Genomic DNA, 14,447 nt, shown 5'->3' with positions numbered 1-14,447 from the left:
AAACTAAAATGTGTCTTGGTTAAGTTCATGGAATGACTTCCCAGACATCAGCATTTTAAAACTTGTATTTGATTTATTTTCATGATAATATCTCTTTGCAGATGTTGGGTTAGGGTTAGGGTTAGGGTTAGGGTCAGCTGTCCTGAAATTGTAGATTGAACACAATTTAAATGCAAATTTAACTGAAAATTAGAAGTTTGTTTAACAGAGCACTTTTATTAGAACTTGAGTATTTTCATGATCTGCCCTGAAAAGACAGAGACTGAACATGAACACTGAGGTTTGTGGAGTTTCAGGAGGAAACTGCCTCAGTTCTTCTCTCACAGGAGTTTCACTTTGTCTCCATCAGCTTTGAATGAAGACAAAAGAACCGACTGGATTTATTCTTTATTTCAACTTTCAGCGTCTTCACACATTACATTTTTATGGCTTTATACATATATAAGAGATTTAAATGGATAAGAAACACATGTGATGAGAGCTGCAGGACAAACCCTCAGAGGGACTCGATCAGGACACTCTCCAGTGGAACTGCTGGTTCAGATCAGGAAAATCAGAAAGAACAGAAACCTACGCAGTGATTTCATGGACACACAATCAGTTTGTTTCACCTCCATCTCACATGTGAAAAAGAAAAGAACAAATAATCATCTCAAAATTACACAACCTGATTTCTACTTTGATTTAGAAAACAACAGCAACAATAGTTTTTAACACATTCATGTCAGTGTTATTATAGATTTCTGTCTTTACAAAGTGAGAACTGAATATGTGTGATAAAGGAAGGTCAGTGTTTGATTGACAGCTGATCTCTGTGCGGAGCAGAAACGTCACCACGACGAACTTTGATCAACAAACATGGAGACAAAAGAAGTTAAAGATTAACACACAGAATCTAAATCACTGCTTTTAATGACTCGAGTCTATTTGAGTTTACAGAACTCAGCTGTGTGTCCAGACCAATCAACCCTAACTCCAGCATAGAGAGGCTGAGTGAATGTGGTCTGGACTCTGTGGAGGAGAGTCATGGTGTCAGAGACTCTGTAGAAGGACAGAACACCTGCACTGTGATCCAGGTACACTCCTACTCTGGAGGACACAGGACCTGACACTGGAGTCATGATGCTGTTGTAATAAAAGTCATAACTGTTTCTATAACAATATAATGACCAAGATTTATCATTGAATCCAAATCTACATTCATCTGAGTTTCCTGCTCTGCGGATATTCTTGTATGTGACTGCTACAGCAACTGCTCCTCTCACCTTCACCTCCACCTCCCAGTAACAACGTCCAGTCAGACTCTCTCTACTCAGGACCTGAAGATAATCAGTGAATCTGTCTGGGTGATTAGAATAAGACTGATCTTTACTCATCCATTTTACTTTTCTGTTTCCTTCAGATAATAACAGATGTTTGTTTGTTGTGTTTTGATCCAGTGTGATTTCCTGTGAATATCTTAAGAAGTCAGCTCTGGTCTCTGGTTCTGGTTGTGGCAGTAAAACATCCACTTGAGACACAATCTGTAAAATCTCTGTCTCTGTCTCACTCAGAATGTCCTGTAGTCGACCTCTGACCTGGGACACAGCTGCTGTCACGTCCTCAAAGTTCCTCAGAGGACGGATCCTGATGCTGGATGAGTGTGTAGATCCACTGAGTGGTGACAGTGAGGGGTAGTTGTGTAGAAACTGGTTGTGGTCCTCTGTGTCTGAGAGCTGCTTCAGTTCCTGGTCTTTCCTCTTCAGCTCAGTGATCTCCTGCTCCAGTCTCTCCTGAAGCTCTCTGACTCGACTCACTTCAGTTTCCTGCTGGGATCTGATCTGCTGCTTCACATCAGAGCTTCTTTTCTCCAGCAGACGGATCATCTCAGTGAAGATCTCCTCACTCTCCTCCACTGCTTTATCAGCAGAGCCATTGAGGGCCTTCTCCTCCTGTTGAAGCAGCTTCACATCTTTCTCTGTGTCCTGGACTCTCTGCTGGATGGTTTGTCTCCTCAGCCCGAGCTCTCTCTGCCTCTCAGTCCTTTCTGCTGCAGCTGACACTGTGTCGTGGTCTTTATGTTCATCCACAGAGCAGAGATAACAGATACACTGCTGATCAGTGCGGCAGAACATCTTCATCACCTCGTCGTGACGAGAGCAGATGTTCTCCTGGAGCTTCTCCGAGGGCTCCACCAGCTTGTGCTTCTTCAATGCAGCTGATTCAAGATGACGCTGGAGATGTTTTTCACAATAAGAGGCCAAACAATTCAAACAGGACTTCAGAGCTTTCAGTTTTCTCCCAGTGCAGACATCACAGGCCACATCTTCAGGTCCAGCATAGCAGTGATCAGCAGGAGCAGCTTGGAGTCCAGTCTTCTTCAGCTCCTCCACTAAATCAGCTAACATGGTGTTTCTCACCAGGACAGGCCTCGGTGTGAAGGTCTGTCTACACTGAGGACAGCTGTAGCTTCCTCTCTCCTCCCCTTTGTCCCAGTGGGTGTTAATACAGCTCTTACAGAAGCTGTGTCCACAGCCAGTAACCACCGGATCCTTCAGTAGATCCAGACAGATCGAACAGTAGAATCTTTCCATAGTCAGTTGAATTTCTTTCTGCGCCATTTCAGCTGCTACCAGAGACTGAAGAACAGATTCACTTCCTCTGAACAGAAACAGATCTCTGCTCCTCCCTCTCTCGTTCACTCCCAGTAGTGACCCAGCTCCCACAGTTCCCAGCTTGTTGTTCACTGGTTCTCACACTGACACACCTGTGAAGGGAGGAGACACAGACATATCCTGACTGGGAGGAGCTGGTTGTGTTTGAGGAAGAAGTTGTTGGTGTTTCAGGATTTACTGTATTTCACAGCGGCCTGTTCTCACTTGGTGATAAGAGGAGATTCAGTGAGAGGCAGAGTGTGTGTTTCTTTCATTCACAACATACAGTAACAATTAAAGTCAAATCAAATAGATGCATTCAATATTAATAAATCACATCTTTATCTATAAAGCTCAAAAGCTTTAAAATGTAAGTAAATGTAAGTTTGTAAAAGTAAAATCTGTCTTGGTTAAGTTCATGAAATAACTTCCCAGATGTCAGCATTTTAAAACTTGTATTTGATTTATTGTCATGATAATATCTCTTTGCAGATGTTTGGCCTGCTGTCCTGAAATTATAGACCTTTAAATTTCAGTTTTAACACAATTTAAATGCAAATTTAACTGAAAATGAGAAGTGTGTCATTTTAACAGATCACTTTTATTAAAACTTGAGTATTTTCGTGATCTTTCCTGAAAAGACAGAGACTGAACATGAACACTGAGGTTTGTGGAGTTTCAGGAGGAAACTGCCTCAGTTCTTCTCTCACAGGAGTTTCACTTGGTCTCCATCAGCTTTGAATCAAGACAAAAGAACCGACTGGATTTATACTTTATTTCAACTTTCAGTGTCTTCACACATTACATTTTTATGGCTTTATACATATATAAGAGATTTAAATGAATAAGAAACCCATGTGATGAGAGCTGCAGAACAAACCCTCAGAGGGACTCGATCAGGACACTCTCCAGTGGAACTTCAGGTTCAGATCAGGAAAATCAGAAAGAACAGAAACCTACGCAGTGATTTCATGGACACACAATCAGTTTGTTTCACCTCCATCTCACATGTGGAAAAGAAAAGAACAAATAATCAGCTCATTGATGAGGATCAGGATCAACACAGGTTCTAAAACATCACAACACCTGATTTCTACTTTGATTAATAAAACAACAGCAACAATAGTTCTTAATACATTCATGTCAGTGTAATTATAGATTTCTGTTTTTACAAAGTGAGAACTGAATATGTGTGATAAAGGAAGGTCAGTGTTTGATTGACAGCTGATCTCTGTGCGGAGCAGAAACGTCACCACGACGAACTTTGATCAACAAACATGGAGACAAAAGAAGTTAAAGATTTACACACAGAATCTAAATCACTGCTTTTAATGACTGGAGTCTATTTGAGTTTACAGAACTCAGCTGTGTCTCCAGCATAAATAATCCTAACTCCAGCACAGAGAGGCTGAGTGAATGTGGTCTGGACTCTGTGGAGGAGAGTCATGGTGTCAGAGACTCTGTAGAAGGACAGAACACCTGCACTGTGATCCAGGTACACTCCTACTCTGGAGGACACAGGACCTGACACTGGAGTCTGGATGCTGTTGTGATAAAAGCTATAACTGGTTCCATAACAATATAATGACCAAGATTTATCATTTAATCCAAATCCACATTCACGTGAGTTTCCTGCTCTGCTGATATTCTTGTATGCGACTGCTACACCAACTCCTCCTCCCACCCCCACCTTCACCTCCACCTCCCAGTAACAACGTCCAGTCAGTCTCTCTCTACTCAGGACCTGTTCCCAAACAGTGAATCTGTCTGGGTGATCAGAATAACACTGTTCTAAACTCATCCATGTTACTTTTCTGTTTCCCTCAGATAATAACAGACGTTTGTTTACTGTGTTTGGATCCAGTGTGATTTCCTGTGAATATCTTAAGAAGTCAGCTCTGGTCTCTGGCTCTGGTTGTGGCAGTAAAACATCCACTTGAGACACAATCTGTAAAATCTCTGTCTCTGTCTCACTCAGAATGTCCTGTAGCCGACCTCTGACCTGGGACACAGCTGCTGTCACGTCCTCAAAGTTCCTCAGAGGACGGATCCTGAAGCTGGATGAGTGTGTAGATCCACTGAGTGGTGACAGTGAGGGGTAGTTGTGTAGAAACTGGTTGTGGTCCTCTGTGTCTGAGAGCTGCTTCAGTTCCTGGTCTTTCCTCTTCAGCTCAGTGATCTCCTGCTCCAGTCTCTCCTGAAGCTCTCTGACTCGACTCACTTCAGTTTCCTGCTGGGATCTGATCTGCTGCTTCACATCAGAGCTTCTTTTCTCCAGCAGACGGATCATCCCAGTGAAGATCTCCTCACTGTCCTCCACTGCTTTATCAGCAGAGCCATTGAGGGCCTCCTCCTCCTGTTGAAGCAGCTTCACGTCTTTCTCTGTGTCCTGGACTCTCTGCTGGATGGTTTGTCTCCTCAGCCCGAGCTCTCTCTGCCTCTCAGTCCTTTCTGCTGCAGCTGACACTGTGTCGTGGTCTTTATGTTCATCCACAGAGCAGAGATAACAGATACACTGCTGATCAGTGCGGCAGAACATCTTCATCACCTCGTCGTGACGAGAGCAGATGTTCTCCTGGAGCTTCTCCGAGGGCTCCACCAGCTTGTGCTTCTTCAATGCAGCTGACTGAAGATGAAGCTGGAGATGTTTTTCACAATAAGAGGCCAAACAATTCAAACAGGACTTCAGAGCTTTCAGTTTTCTCCCAGTGCAGACATCACAGGCCACATCTCCAGGTCCAGCATAGCAGTGATCAGCAGGAGCAGCTTGGAGTCCAGTCTTCTTCAGCTCCTCCACTAAATCAGCTAACATGGTGTTTCTCACCAGGACAGGCCTCGGTGTGAAGGTCTGTCTACACTGAGGACAGCTGTAGCTTCCTCTCTCCTCCCCTTTGTCCCAGTGGGTGTTAATACAGCTCTTACAGTAGCTGTGTCCACAGCCAGTCGTCACCGGATCCTTCAGTAGATCCAAACAGATCGAACAGCAGAATCTTTCCATGTCTAGTTGAATTTCTTTCTGCGCCATTTCAGCTGCTGCCAGAGACTGAAGAACAGATTCACTTCCTTTGAACACAATCAGATCTCTGCTCCTCCCTCTCTCGTTCACTCCCAGCAGTGACTCATCTCCCACAGTTCACAGCTTGTTGCTCACTGGTTCTCACACTGACACACCTGTGAAGGGAGGAGACACAGACATATCCTGACTGGGAGGAGCTGGTTGTGTTTGAGGAAGAAGTTGTTGGTGTTTCAGGATTTACTGCATTTCACAGCGGCCTGTTCTCACCTGGTGATAAGAGCAGATTCAGTGAGAGGCAGAGTGTTTGTTTCTTTCATTCACAACATACTGTAACAATTAAAGTCAAATCAAATAGATGCATTCAATAATAATAAATCACATCTTTATCTATAAAGCTCAATAGCTTTGAAATGTAAGTATATGTAAGTTTGTAAAAGTAAAATGTGTCTTGGTTAAATTCATGGAATGACTTTACAGATGTCAGCATTTTAAAACTTATATTTGACTTATTTTCATGATAATATCTCTTTGCAGATGTTTGGTCAGCTGTCCAGAAATTGTAGACGTTCAAATTTCAGTTTTAACACAATTTAAATACAAATTTAACTGAAAATGAGAAGTGTGTCAATTTAACAGAGCACTTTTATTAGAAATTGAGTATTTTCGTGATCTTTCCTGAAAAGACAGAGACTGAACATGAACACTGAGGTTTGTGGAGTTTCAGGAGGAAACTGCCTCAGTTCTTCTCTCACAGGAGTTTCACTCTGTCTCCATCAGCTTTGAATCAAGACAAAAGAACCGACTGGATTTATACTTTATTTCAACTTTCATCGTTTCACACATTACATTTTTATGGCTTTATACATATATAAGAGATTTAAATGAATAAGAAACCCATGTGATGAGAGCTGCAGAACAAACCCTCAGAGGGACTCGATCAGGACACTCTCCAGTGGAACTGCTGGTTCAGATCAGGAAAATCAAAAAGAACAGAAACCTATGCAGTGATTTCATGGACGCACAATCAGTTTGTTTCAGCTCCATCTCACATGTGGAAAAGAAAAGAACAAATAATCAGCTCATTGATGAGGATCAGGATCAACACAGGTTCTAAAAAAAATTACACAACCTGATTTCTACTTTGATTTAGAAAACAACAGCAACAATAGTTCTTAACACATTCATGTCAGTGTAATTATAGATTTCTGTCTTTACACAGTGAGAACTGAATATGTGTGATAAAGGAAGGTCAGTGTTTGAGTGACAGCTGATCTGTGCGGAGCAGAAACGTCACCACGAAGAACTTTGATCAACAAACATGGAGACAAAAGAAGTTAAAGATTTACACACAGAATCTAAATCACTGCTTTAATGACTCGAGTCTATTTGAGTTTACACAACTCAGCTGTGTCTCCATCATTATGAACCTTAACTCCAGAATAGAGAGGCTGAGTGAATGTGGTCTGGACTCTGTGGAGGAGAGTCATGGTGTCAGAGACTCTGTAGAAGGACAGAACACCTGCACTGTGATCCAGGTACACTCCTACTCTGGAGGACACAGGACCTGACACTGGAGTCTGGATGCTGTTGTGATAAAAGCTATAACTGGTTCCATAACAATATAATGACCAAGATTTATCATTTAATCCAAATATACATTCACGTGAGTTTCCTGCTCTGCGGATATTCTTGTATGTGACTGCTACAACAACTCCTCCTCTCACCCCCACCTCCAACTCCACCTCCCAGTAACCACGTCCAGTCAGACTCTCTCTACTCAGGACCTGAGGCCTATGAGTGAATCTGTCTGGGTGATTAGAATAAGACTGATCTTCTCTCATATATGTTACTTTTCTGTTTCCTTCAGATAATAACAGAAGTTTGTTTGCTGTGTTTGGATCCAGTGTGATTTCCTGTGAATATCTTAAGAAGTCAGCTCTGGTCTCTGGCTCTGGTTGTGGCAGTAAAACATCCACTTGAGACACAATCTGTAAAATCTCTGTCTCTGTCTCACTCAGTATGTCCTGTAGTCGACCTCTGACCTGGGACACAGCTGCTGTCACGTCTTCAAAGTTCCTCAGAGGACGGATCCTGATGCTGGATGAGTGTGTAGATCCACTGAGTGGTGACAGTGAGGGGTAGTTGTGTAGAAACTGGTTGTGGTCCTCTGTGTCTGAGAGCTGCTTCAGTTCATGGTCTTTCCTCTTCAGCTCAGTGATCTCCTGCTCCAGTCTCTCCTGAAGCTCTCTGACTCGACTCACTTCAGTTTCCTGCTGGGATCTGATCTGCTGCTTCACATCAGAGCTTCTTTTCTCCAGCAGACGGATCATCCCAGTGAAGATCTCCTCACTGTCCTCCACTGCTTTATCAGCAGAGCCATTGAGGGCCTCCTCCTCCTGTTGAAGCAGCTTCACGTCTTTCTCTGTGTCCTGGACTCTCTGCTGGATGGTTTGTCTCCTCAGCCCGAGCTCTCTCTGCCTCTCAGTCCTTTCTGCTGCAGCTGACACTGTGTCGTGGTCTTTATGTTCATCCACAGAGCAGAGATAACAGATACACTGCTGATCAGTGCGGCAGAACATCTTCATCACCTCGTCGTGACGAGAGCAGATGTTCTCCTGGAGCTTCTCCGAGGGCTCCACCAGCTTGTGCTTCTTCAATGCAGCTGACAGAAGATGAGGCTGGAGGTGTTTTTCACAATAAGAGGCCAAACAATTCAAACAGGACTTCAGAGCTTTCAGTTTTCTCCCAGTGCAGACATCACAGGCCACATCTTCAGGTCCAGCATAGCAGTGATCAGCAGGAGCAGCTTGGAGTCCAGTCTTCTTCAGCTCCTCCACTAAATTAGCTAACATGGTGTTTCTCACCAGAACAGGCCTCGGTGTGAAGGTCTGTCTACACTGAGGACAGCTGTAGCTTCCTCTCTCCTCCCCTTTGTCCCAGTGGGTGTTAATACAGCTCTTACAGAAGCTGTGTCCACAGACAGTAGCCACCGGATCCTTCAGTAGATCCAGACAGATCGAACAGCAGAATCTTTCTCTCTCCAGTTGATTTTCTTTCTGCGCCATTTCAGCTGCTGCCAGAGACTGAAGAACAGGTTCACTTCCTCTGAACACAATCAGATCTCTGCTCCTCCCTCTCTCGTTCACTCCCTGCAGTGACTCATCTCCCACAGTTCCCAGATTGTTGTTCACTGGTTCTCACACTGACACACCTGTGAAGGGAGGAGACACAGACATATCCTGACTGGGAGGAGCTGGTTGTGTTTGAGGAAGAAGTTGTTTGTGTTTCAGGATTTACTGCATTTCACAGCGGCCTGTTCTCACCTGGTGATAAGAGCAGATTCAGTGAGAGGCAGAGTGTGTGTTTCTTTCATTCACAACATACAGTAACAATTAAAGTCAAATCAAATAGATGCATTCAATAATAATAAATCACATCTTTATCTATAACGCTCAATAGCTTTAAAATGTAAATGTATGTAAGTTTGTAAAAGTAAAATGTGTCTTGGTTTAGTTCATGGAATGACTTTACAGATGTCAGCATTTAAAACTTGTATTTTATTTATTTTCATGATAATATCTCTTTGCAGATGTTTGGTCAGCTGTCCTGAAATTGTAGACGTTCACATTTCAGTTTTAACACAATTTAAATGCCAATTTAACTGAAAATTAGAAATTTGTTTCACAGAGCACTTTTATTAAAACTTGAGTATTTTCATGATCTGCCCTGAAAAGACAGAGACTGAACATGAACACTGAGGTTTGTGGAGTTTCAGGAGGAAACTGCCTCAGTTCTTCTCTCACAGGAGTTTCACTTTGTCTCCATCAGCTTTGAATGAAGACAAAAGAACCGACTGGATTTATTCTTTATTTCAACTTTCAGCGTCTTTACACATTTCATTTTTATGGCTTTATACATATATAAGAGATTTAAATGTATGTATAAGAAACACATGTGATGAGAGCTGCAGATCAAACCCTCAGAGGGACTCGATCAGGACACTCTCCAGTGGAATTGTTGGTTCAGATCAGGAAAATCAAAAAGAACAGAAACCTATGCAGTGATTTCATGGACACACAATCAGTTTGTTTCACCTCCATCTCACATGTGGAAAAGAAAAGAACAAATAATCAGCTCATTGATGAGGATCAGGATCAACACAGGTTCTAAAAAACATTACACAACTTGATTTCTACTTTGATTTAGAAAACAACAGCAACAATAGTTCTTAACACATTCATGTCAGTGTAATTATAGATTTCTGTCTTTACAAAGTGAGAACTGAATATGTGTGATAAAGGAAGGTCAGTGTTTGATTGACAGCTGATCTCTGTGCGGAGCAGAAACGTCACTATGATGAACTTTGATCAACAAACATGGAGACAAAAGAAGTTAAAGATTTACACACAGAATCTAAATCACTGCTTTTAATGACTCGAGTCTATTTGAGTTGACAGAACTCAGCTGTGTCTCTCTCATAACAAACCCTAACTCCACCATAGAGAGGCTGAGTGAATGTGGTCTGGACTCTGTGGAGGAGAGTCATGGTGTCAGAGACGCTGTAGAAGGACAGAACACCTGCACTGTGATCCAGGTACACTCCTACTCTGGAGGACACAGGACCTGACACTGGAGTCTGGATGCTGTTGTAAAAAAAGATATATCTGTTTCCATAACAATATAATGACCAAGATTTATCATTGAATCCAAATCCACATTCAGTTAAGTCTCCTGCTCTGCGGATATTCTTGTATGTGACTGCTACACCAACTCCTCCTCTCACCTCCACCTCCACCTCCCAGTAACAACGTCCAGTCAGACTCTCTCTACTCAGGACCTGTTCCCAATGAGTGAATCCGTCTGGATGATTAGAATAAGACTGATCTTCTCTCATACATGTTACTTTTCTGTTTCCTTCAGATAATAACAGACGTCTGTGTGCTGTGTTTGGATCCAGTGTGATTTCCTGTGAATAACTTAAGAAGTCAGCTCTGGTCTCTGGCTCTGGTTGTGGCAGTAAAACATCCACTTGAGACACAATCTGTAAAATCTTTGTCTCTGTCTCACTCAGAATGTCCTGTAGTCGACCTCTGACCTTTGACACAGCTGCTGTCACGTCCTCAAAGTTCCTCAGAGGACGGATCCTGATGCTGGATGAGTGTGTAGATCCACTGAGTGGTGACAGTGAGGGGTAGTTGTGTAGAAACTGGTTGTGATCCTCTGTGTCTGAGAGCTGCTTCAGTTCATGGTCTTTCCTCTTCAGCTCAGTGATTTCCTGCTCCAGTCTCTCCTGAAGCTCTCTGACTCGACTCACTTCAGTTTGCTGCTGGGATCTGATCTGCTGCTTCACATCAGAGCTTCTTTTCTGCAGCAGACGGATCATCTCAGTGAAGATCTTCTCACTGTCCTTCACTGCTTTATCTGCAGAGCCATTGATGGCCTCCTCCTCCTGTTGAAGCAGCTTCAGGTCTTTCTCTGTGTCCTGGACTCTCTGCTGGATGGTTTGTCTCCTCAGCCCGAGCTCTCTCTGCCTCTCAGTCCTTTCTGCTGCAGCTGACACTGTGTCGTGGTCTTTATGTTCATCCACAGAGCAGAGATAACAGATACACTGCTGATCAGTGCGGCAGAACATCTTCATCACCTCGTCGTGACGAGAGCAGATGTTCTCCTGGAGCTTCTCCGAGGGCTCCACCAGCTTGTGCTTCTTAAATGCAGCTGACTGAAGATGAGGCTGGAGGTGTTTTTCACAATAAGAGGCCTTACAATTCGAACAGGACTTCAGAGCTTTCAGTTTTCTCCCAGTGCAGACATCACAGGCCACATCTTCAGGTCCAGTATAGCAGTGATCAGCAGGAGCAGCTTGGAGTCCAGTCTTCTTCAGCTCCTCCACTAAATCAGCTAACATGGTGTTTCTCACCAGGACAGGCCTCGGTGTGAAGGTCTGTCTACACTGAGGACAGCTGTAGCTTCCTCTCTCCTCCCCTTTGTCCCAGTGGGTGTTAATACAGCTCTTACAGAAGCTGTGTCCACAGCCAGTAGTCACCGGATCCTTCAGTAGATCCAGACAGATCGGACAGCAGAATCTTTCCATGTCTAGTTGAATTTCTTTCTGCGCCATTTCAGCTGCTGCCAGAGACTGAAGAACAGGTTCACTTCCTCTGAACAGAACAGATCTCTGCTCCTCCCTCTCTCGTTCACTCCCTGCAGTGACTCATCTCCCACAGTTCACAGCTTGTTGTTCACTGGTTCTCACACTGACACACCTGTGAAGGGAGGAGACACAGACATATCCTGACTGGGAGGAGCTGGTTGTGTTTGAGGAAGAAGTTGTTGGTGTTTCAGGATTTACTGCATTTCACAGCGGCCTGATCTCACCTGGTGTTAAGAGCAGATTCAGTGAGAGACAGAGTATGTGTTTCTTTCATTCACAACATACAGTAACAATTAAAGTCAATTGAAATAGATGCTTTTAATAATAATAAATCACATCTTTATCTATCAAGCACATCTCAGAACAAATAAAGAATAACTCGTAACAAATTCAAACTTACTCATAGAAAAAAGTAGAATAAAGGTTTAGTTAAGGTTAAGGTCGTCTTTATTGCCCCCGAGTGGCGATTTGTTTTGTAAACAGTAGTCACACACAATCCATACACATCATAACAATACATAAAAAGAGCGTTAAACATCCATTAGTCCTTTGTTAAAATACTAAAATATATTAAAATTAGGGCTGTGAAATGATTAAAATTTTTAATCAAATTAATCACAGGTTTCTATGGATTAATCATGATTAATCACATTACCGATTTTTTCGGAATATTTTTGTGAAAACAAGATTTATGACATTTAACTTTTCTTTTGTGCTGCAACTCAGCAGTTCTTCAGCAGTTATCATTGCTTTTCCATATGGAACATTAATATAATCTTCATCCTAAACAGAATTCGGGTTCCTTAGCCATTGTGTGGTTGAATAAAACTTTTTTTTTTTAATTAAACAGAAATTATTTGAGCTTCTTAGCCATAGGATGGTTGACATTTTTTATATTTTTTGTCACACAACCATTAACCACACCATGATACAATCTAATGCCTCTAAAGGCCATCTTAGCTACTCGGTCTTTAGCCAGTTGGTGAGGCAAACTAACTTGTTCAAATTCTCTGACAGTAAAGCTGACCGCTTCTTTTGCACAATGTGTCCGGCGAGTGAGTCTGGTTTGGCGCATTCCACTTGAACGCCCCTCGCCGACCAACACATGCTTCGCGTTGCGGTGGTTAGGCGGGTATTGCTACGGTGAAACGATAACGTCTTCTCGCAGAGTGTGCATATCACCTTGGTTTTACTGAATGTTCGATCTTTGTTTTTTTGGAACACGATCTTCCCGTCCAGAAGGTCCTCAGGTTCATCAGAATTATCCATGTTGCAGAGCTGCCAACTTTTCAAAAAACCTTGGAGTGAGATTTTGTCGGGGGTGACCAACATTTTGCCGCGCACACAGCCACACACGTTGGTGGCTCAAATATCAGGGAATTGTTGGAATTTGGCGTTGTATCCATGTTGTTCGCTGCATTCTGGTGGCCTTTGGGGCCCGAAGTCGTTGATAGGAGCGGCCGACTGGAGATGGACAACATTGGTTACATTCTGTGACGCAAAGACATAGCTGAAGGTCCACCCCCAGGAAATGTTGGTTTAAGTAGATGTTGTTTCCTGCATTCTAGTGGATTTTTGGGTGGTATGCTAAAGATGTGCAATACCTGAACTTCTTCTGATTCATGTTCCTCTGATCATGACTTGTAGGGCCTTCTAGCCTTGAGCTGAACATTCAACCAGAAAACTATTGTTGTGCCTCAATGACCACAATATAGCCTAATTAATAGACCTTTGTTTAAGATTTGACCAAGGTAGGTTGATTGACACTTTGATTACAATGGTTTTCAACTAATTCTGAACTGAAACCTAACCTATATTTTAAATAATTGTATTCTTAAGAGCAGTTAATGATTTATGTTCGCCTCCCACCACACTTTCCATCAGACAAAAAAGTGCAACAAATAAAGTGCTTAAACAGTAGCCTTTTTAAGCAACACAATGGACCCTCTTCCCCAAAATAAAATTTGTCTGGAGCCGCAAAACATATTTGATAACAAAGCTAATAAAGTTTTATATAAAGTTATATTATACTAAACTATGGTTTGTTGCATTTATGAAATTATCGAACAACAATAAAGAAAACTGTTGACATTTGATTGATATTTTTACCTGTTACAACAAAGGAAAAACCAAACGCTTATGAAGAGAAGAAAATACACAGGCAAGTGTCGGCCTACTTTGAAATAAATTAAACACAGACCTTTGTAGGGTTATTTGAGTCCTCCCCGTATTTGTGGAAAATGTATGAAATAAGAAGTACCCTATTTTTAAATAAATAAAAACATATAGCTGCAGCCTAATAGCTTAAAAATATATATTTTAGTTGGCGAAATATTTAAACGAAAAGTGAGAGCAGGTCAGGCTGGAGGCGGACACAGAAACTGCAGCTCGGTAGAAACCAACTGCAGCTTCTGCTCTGATCAAGACGCTGAGCTCTGATCAGCTGAGACCAGAGAAACTCCGTGTTTTCACTGTTTCCACTGAGCAGCCGGTGAGTCAGTGACCAGCTCCTTCACGTGAACGAGCTCTGGTCTTGTGTCTCTGAGCGAGTGCGCGGGGCGGGGGGCGGAGCCTCGGGACCGGTGCGCTATCTGGGGCACACACACACACACACACACACTCGCCCGCTCCTGGTACTTCATGACGG

At 42.7% G+C, this 14,447-nt stretch overlaps 3 protein-coding genes across 3 annotated transcripts; all 3 read right to left on the bottom strand.

The window, feature by feature from the left end:
* Nucleotides 1-660: 660 nt before the first annotated feature.
* Nucleotides 661-2,869, bottom strand: LOC128459781 (tripartite motif-containing protein 16-like). The gene has a single exon (XM_053444645.1). It carries the CDS (start codon nucleotides 2,598-2,600, stop codon nucleotides 924-926), a length of 1,677 nt encoding a protein of 558 aa, XP_053300620.1. The 5' UTR covers nucleotides 2,601-2,869; the 3' UTR covers nucleotides 661-923.
* A 524-nt stretch (nucleotides 2,870-3,393) lies between these two features.
* LOC128459853 (uncharacterized) lies at nucleotides 3,394-8,998 on the bottom strand. Its single transcript, XM_053444780.1, has 2 exons — nucleotides 7,034-8,998; nucleotides 3,394-5,756 (listed from the first exon to the last, which is right to left on the bottom strand). The coding sequence occupies exons 1-2, from the start codon at nucleotides 8,712-8,714 to the stop codon at nucleotides 3,976-3,978; spliced, it is 3,462 nt and encodes a 1,153-aa protein (XP_053300755.1). The 5' UTR covers nucleotides 8,715-8,998; the 3' UTR covers nucleotides 3,394-3,975.
* Nucleotides 8,999-9,502: 504 nt separating this feature from the next.
* LOC128459780 (tripartite motif-containing protein 16-like) lies at nucleotides 9,503-11,917 on the bottom strand. The gene has a single exon (XM_053444643.1). It carries the CDS (start codon nucleotides 11,765-11,767, stop codon nucleotides 10,091-10,093), a length of 1,677 nt encoding a protein of 558 aa, XP_053300618.1. The 5' UTR covers nucleotides 11,768-11,917; the 3' UTR covers nucleotides 9,503-10,090.
* Between the last annotated feature and the right edge of the window lie 2,530 nt (nucleotides 11,918-14,447).

Source organism: Pleuronectes platessa, chromosome 17, assembly GCF_947347685.1.
Source record: "Pleuronectes platessa chromosome 17, fPlePla1.1, whole genome shotgun sequence".
NCBI lineage: Eukaryota > Metazoa > Chordata > Actinopteri > Pleuronectiformes > Pleuronectidae > Pleuronectes > Pleuronectes platessa.
This window is presented reverse-complemented; position numbering and strand designations above follow the sequence as displayed.

What these genes read in the sequence shown, in the direction of transcription:
- LOC128459780 (XM_053444643.1), bottom strand. Translation starts at nt 11,767, where the DNA reads ATGGCGCAGAAAGAAATTCAACTAGACATGGAAAGATTCTGCTGTCCG.
- LOC128459853 (XM_053444780.1), bottom strand. Translation starts at nt 8,714, where the DNA reads ATGGCGCAGAAAGAAAATCAACTGGAGAGAGAAAGATTCTGCTGTTCG. An exon ending in TGAGTTGTGTAAACTCAAAT is followed by an intron (nt 5,757 to 7,033) that starts AGACTCGAGTCA and finishes GAACTGTGGGAG; the next exon opens with ATGAGTCACTGCTGGGAGTG.
- LOC128459781 (XM_053444645.1), bottom strand. Translation starts at nt 2,600, where the DNA reads ATGGCGCAGAAAGAAATTCAACTGACTATGGAAAGATTCTACTGTTCG.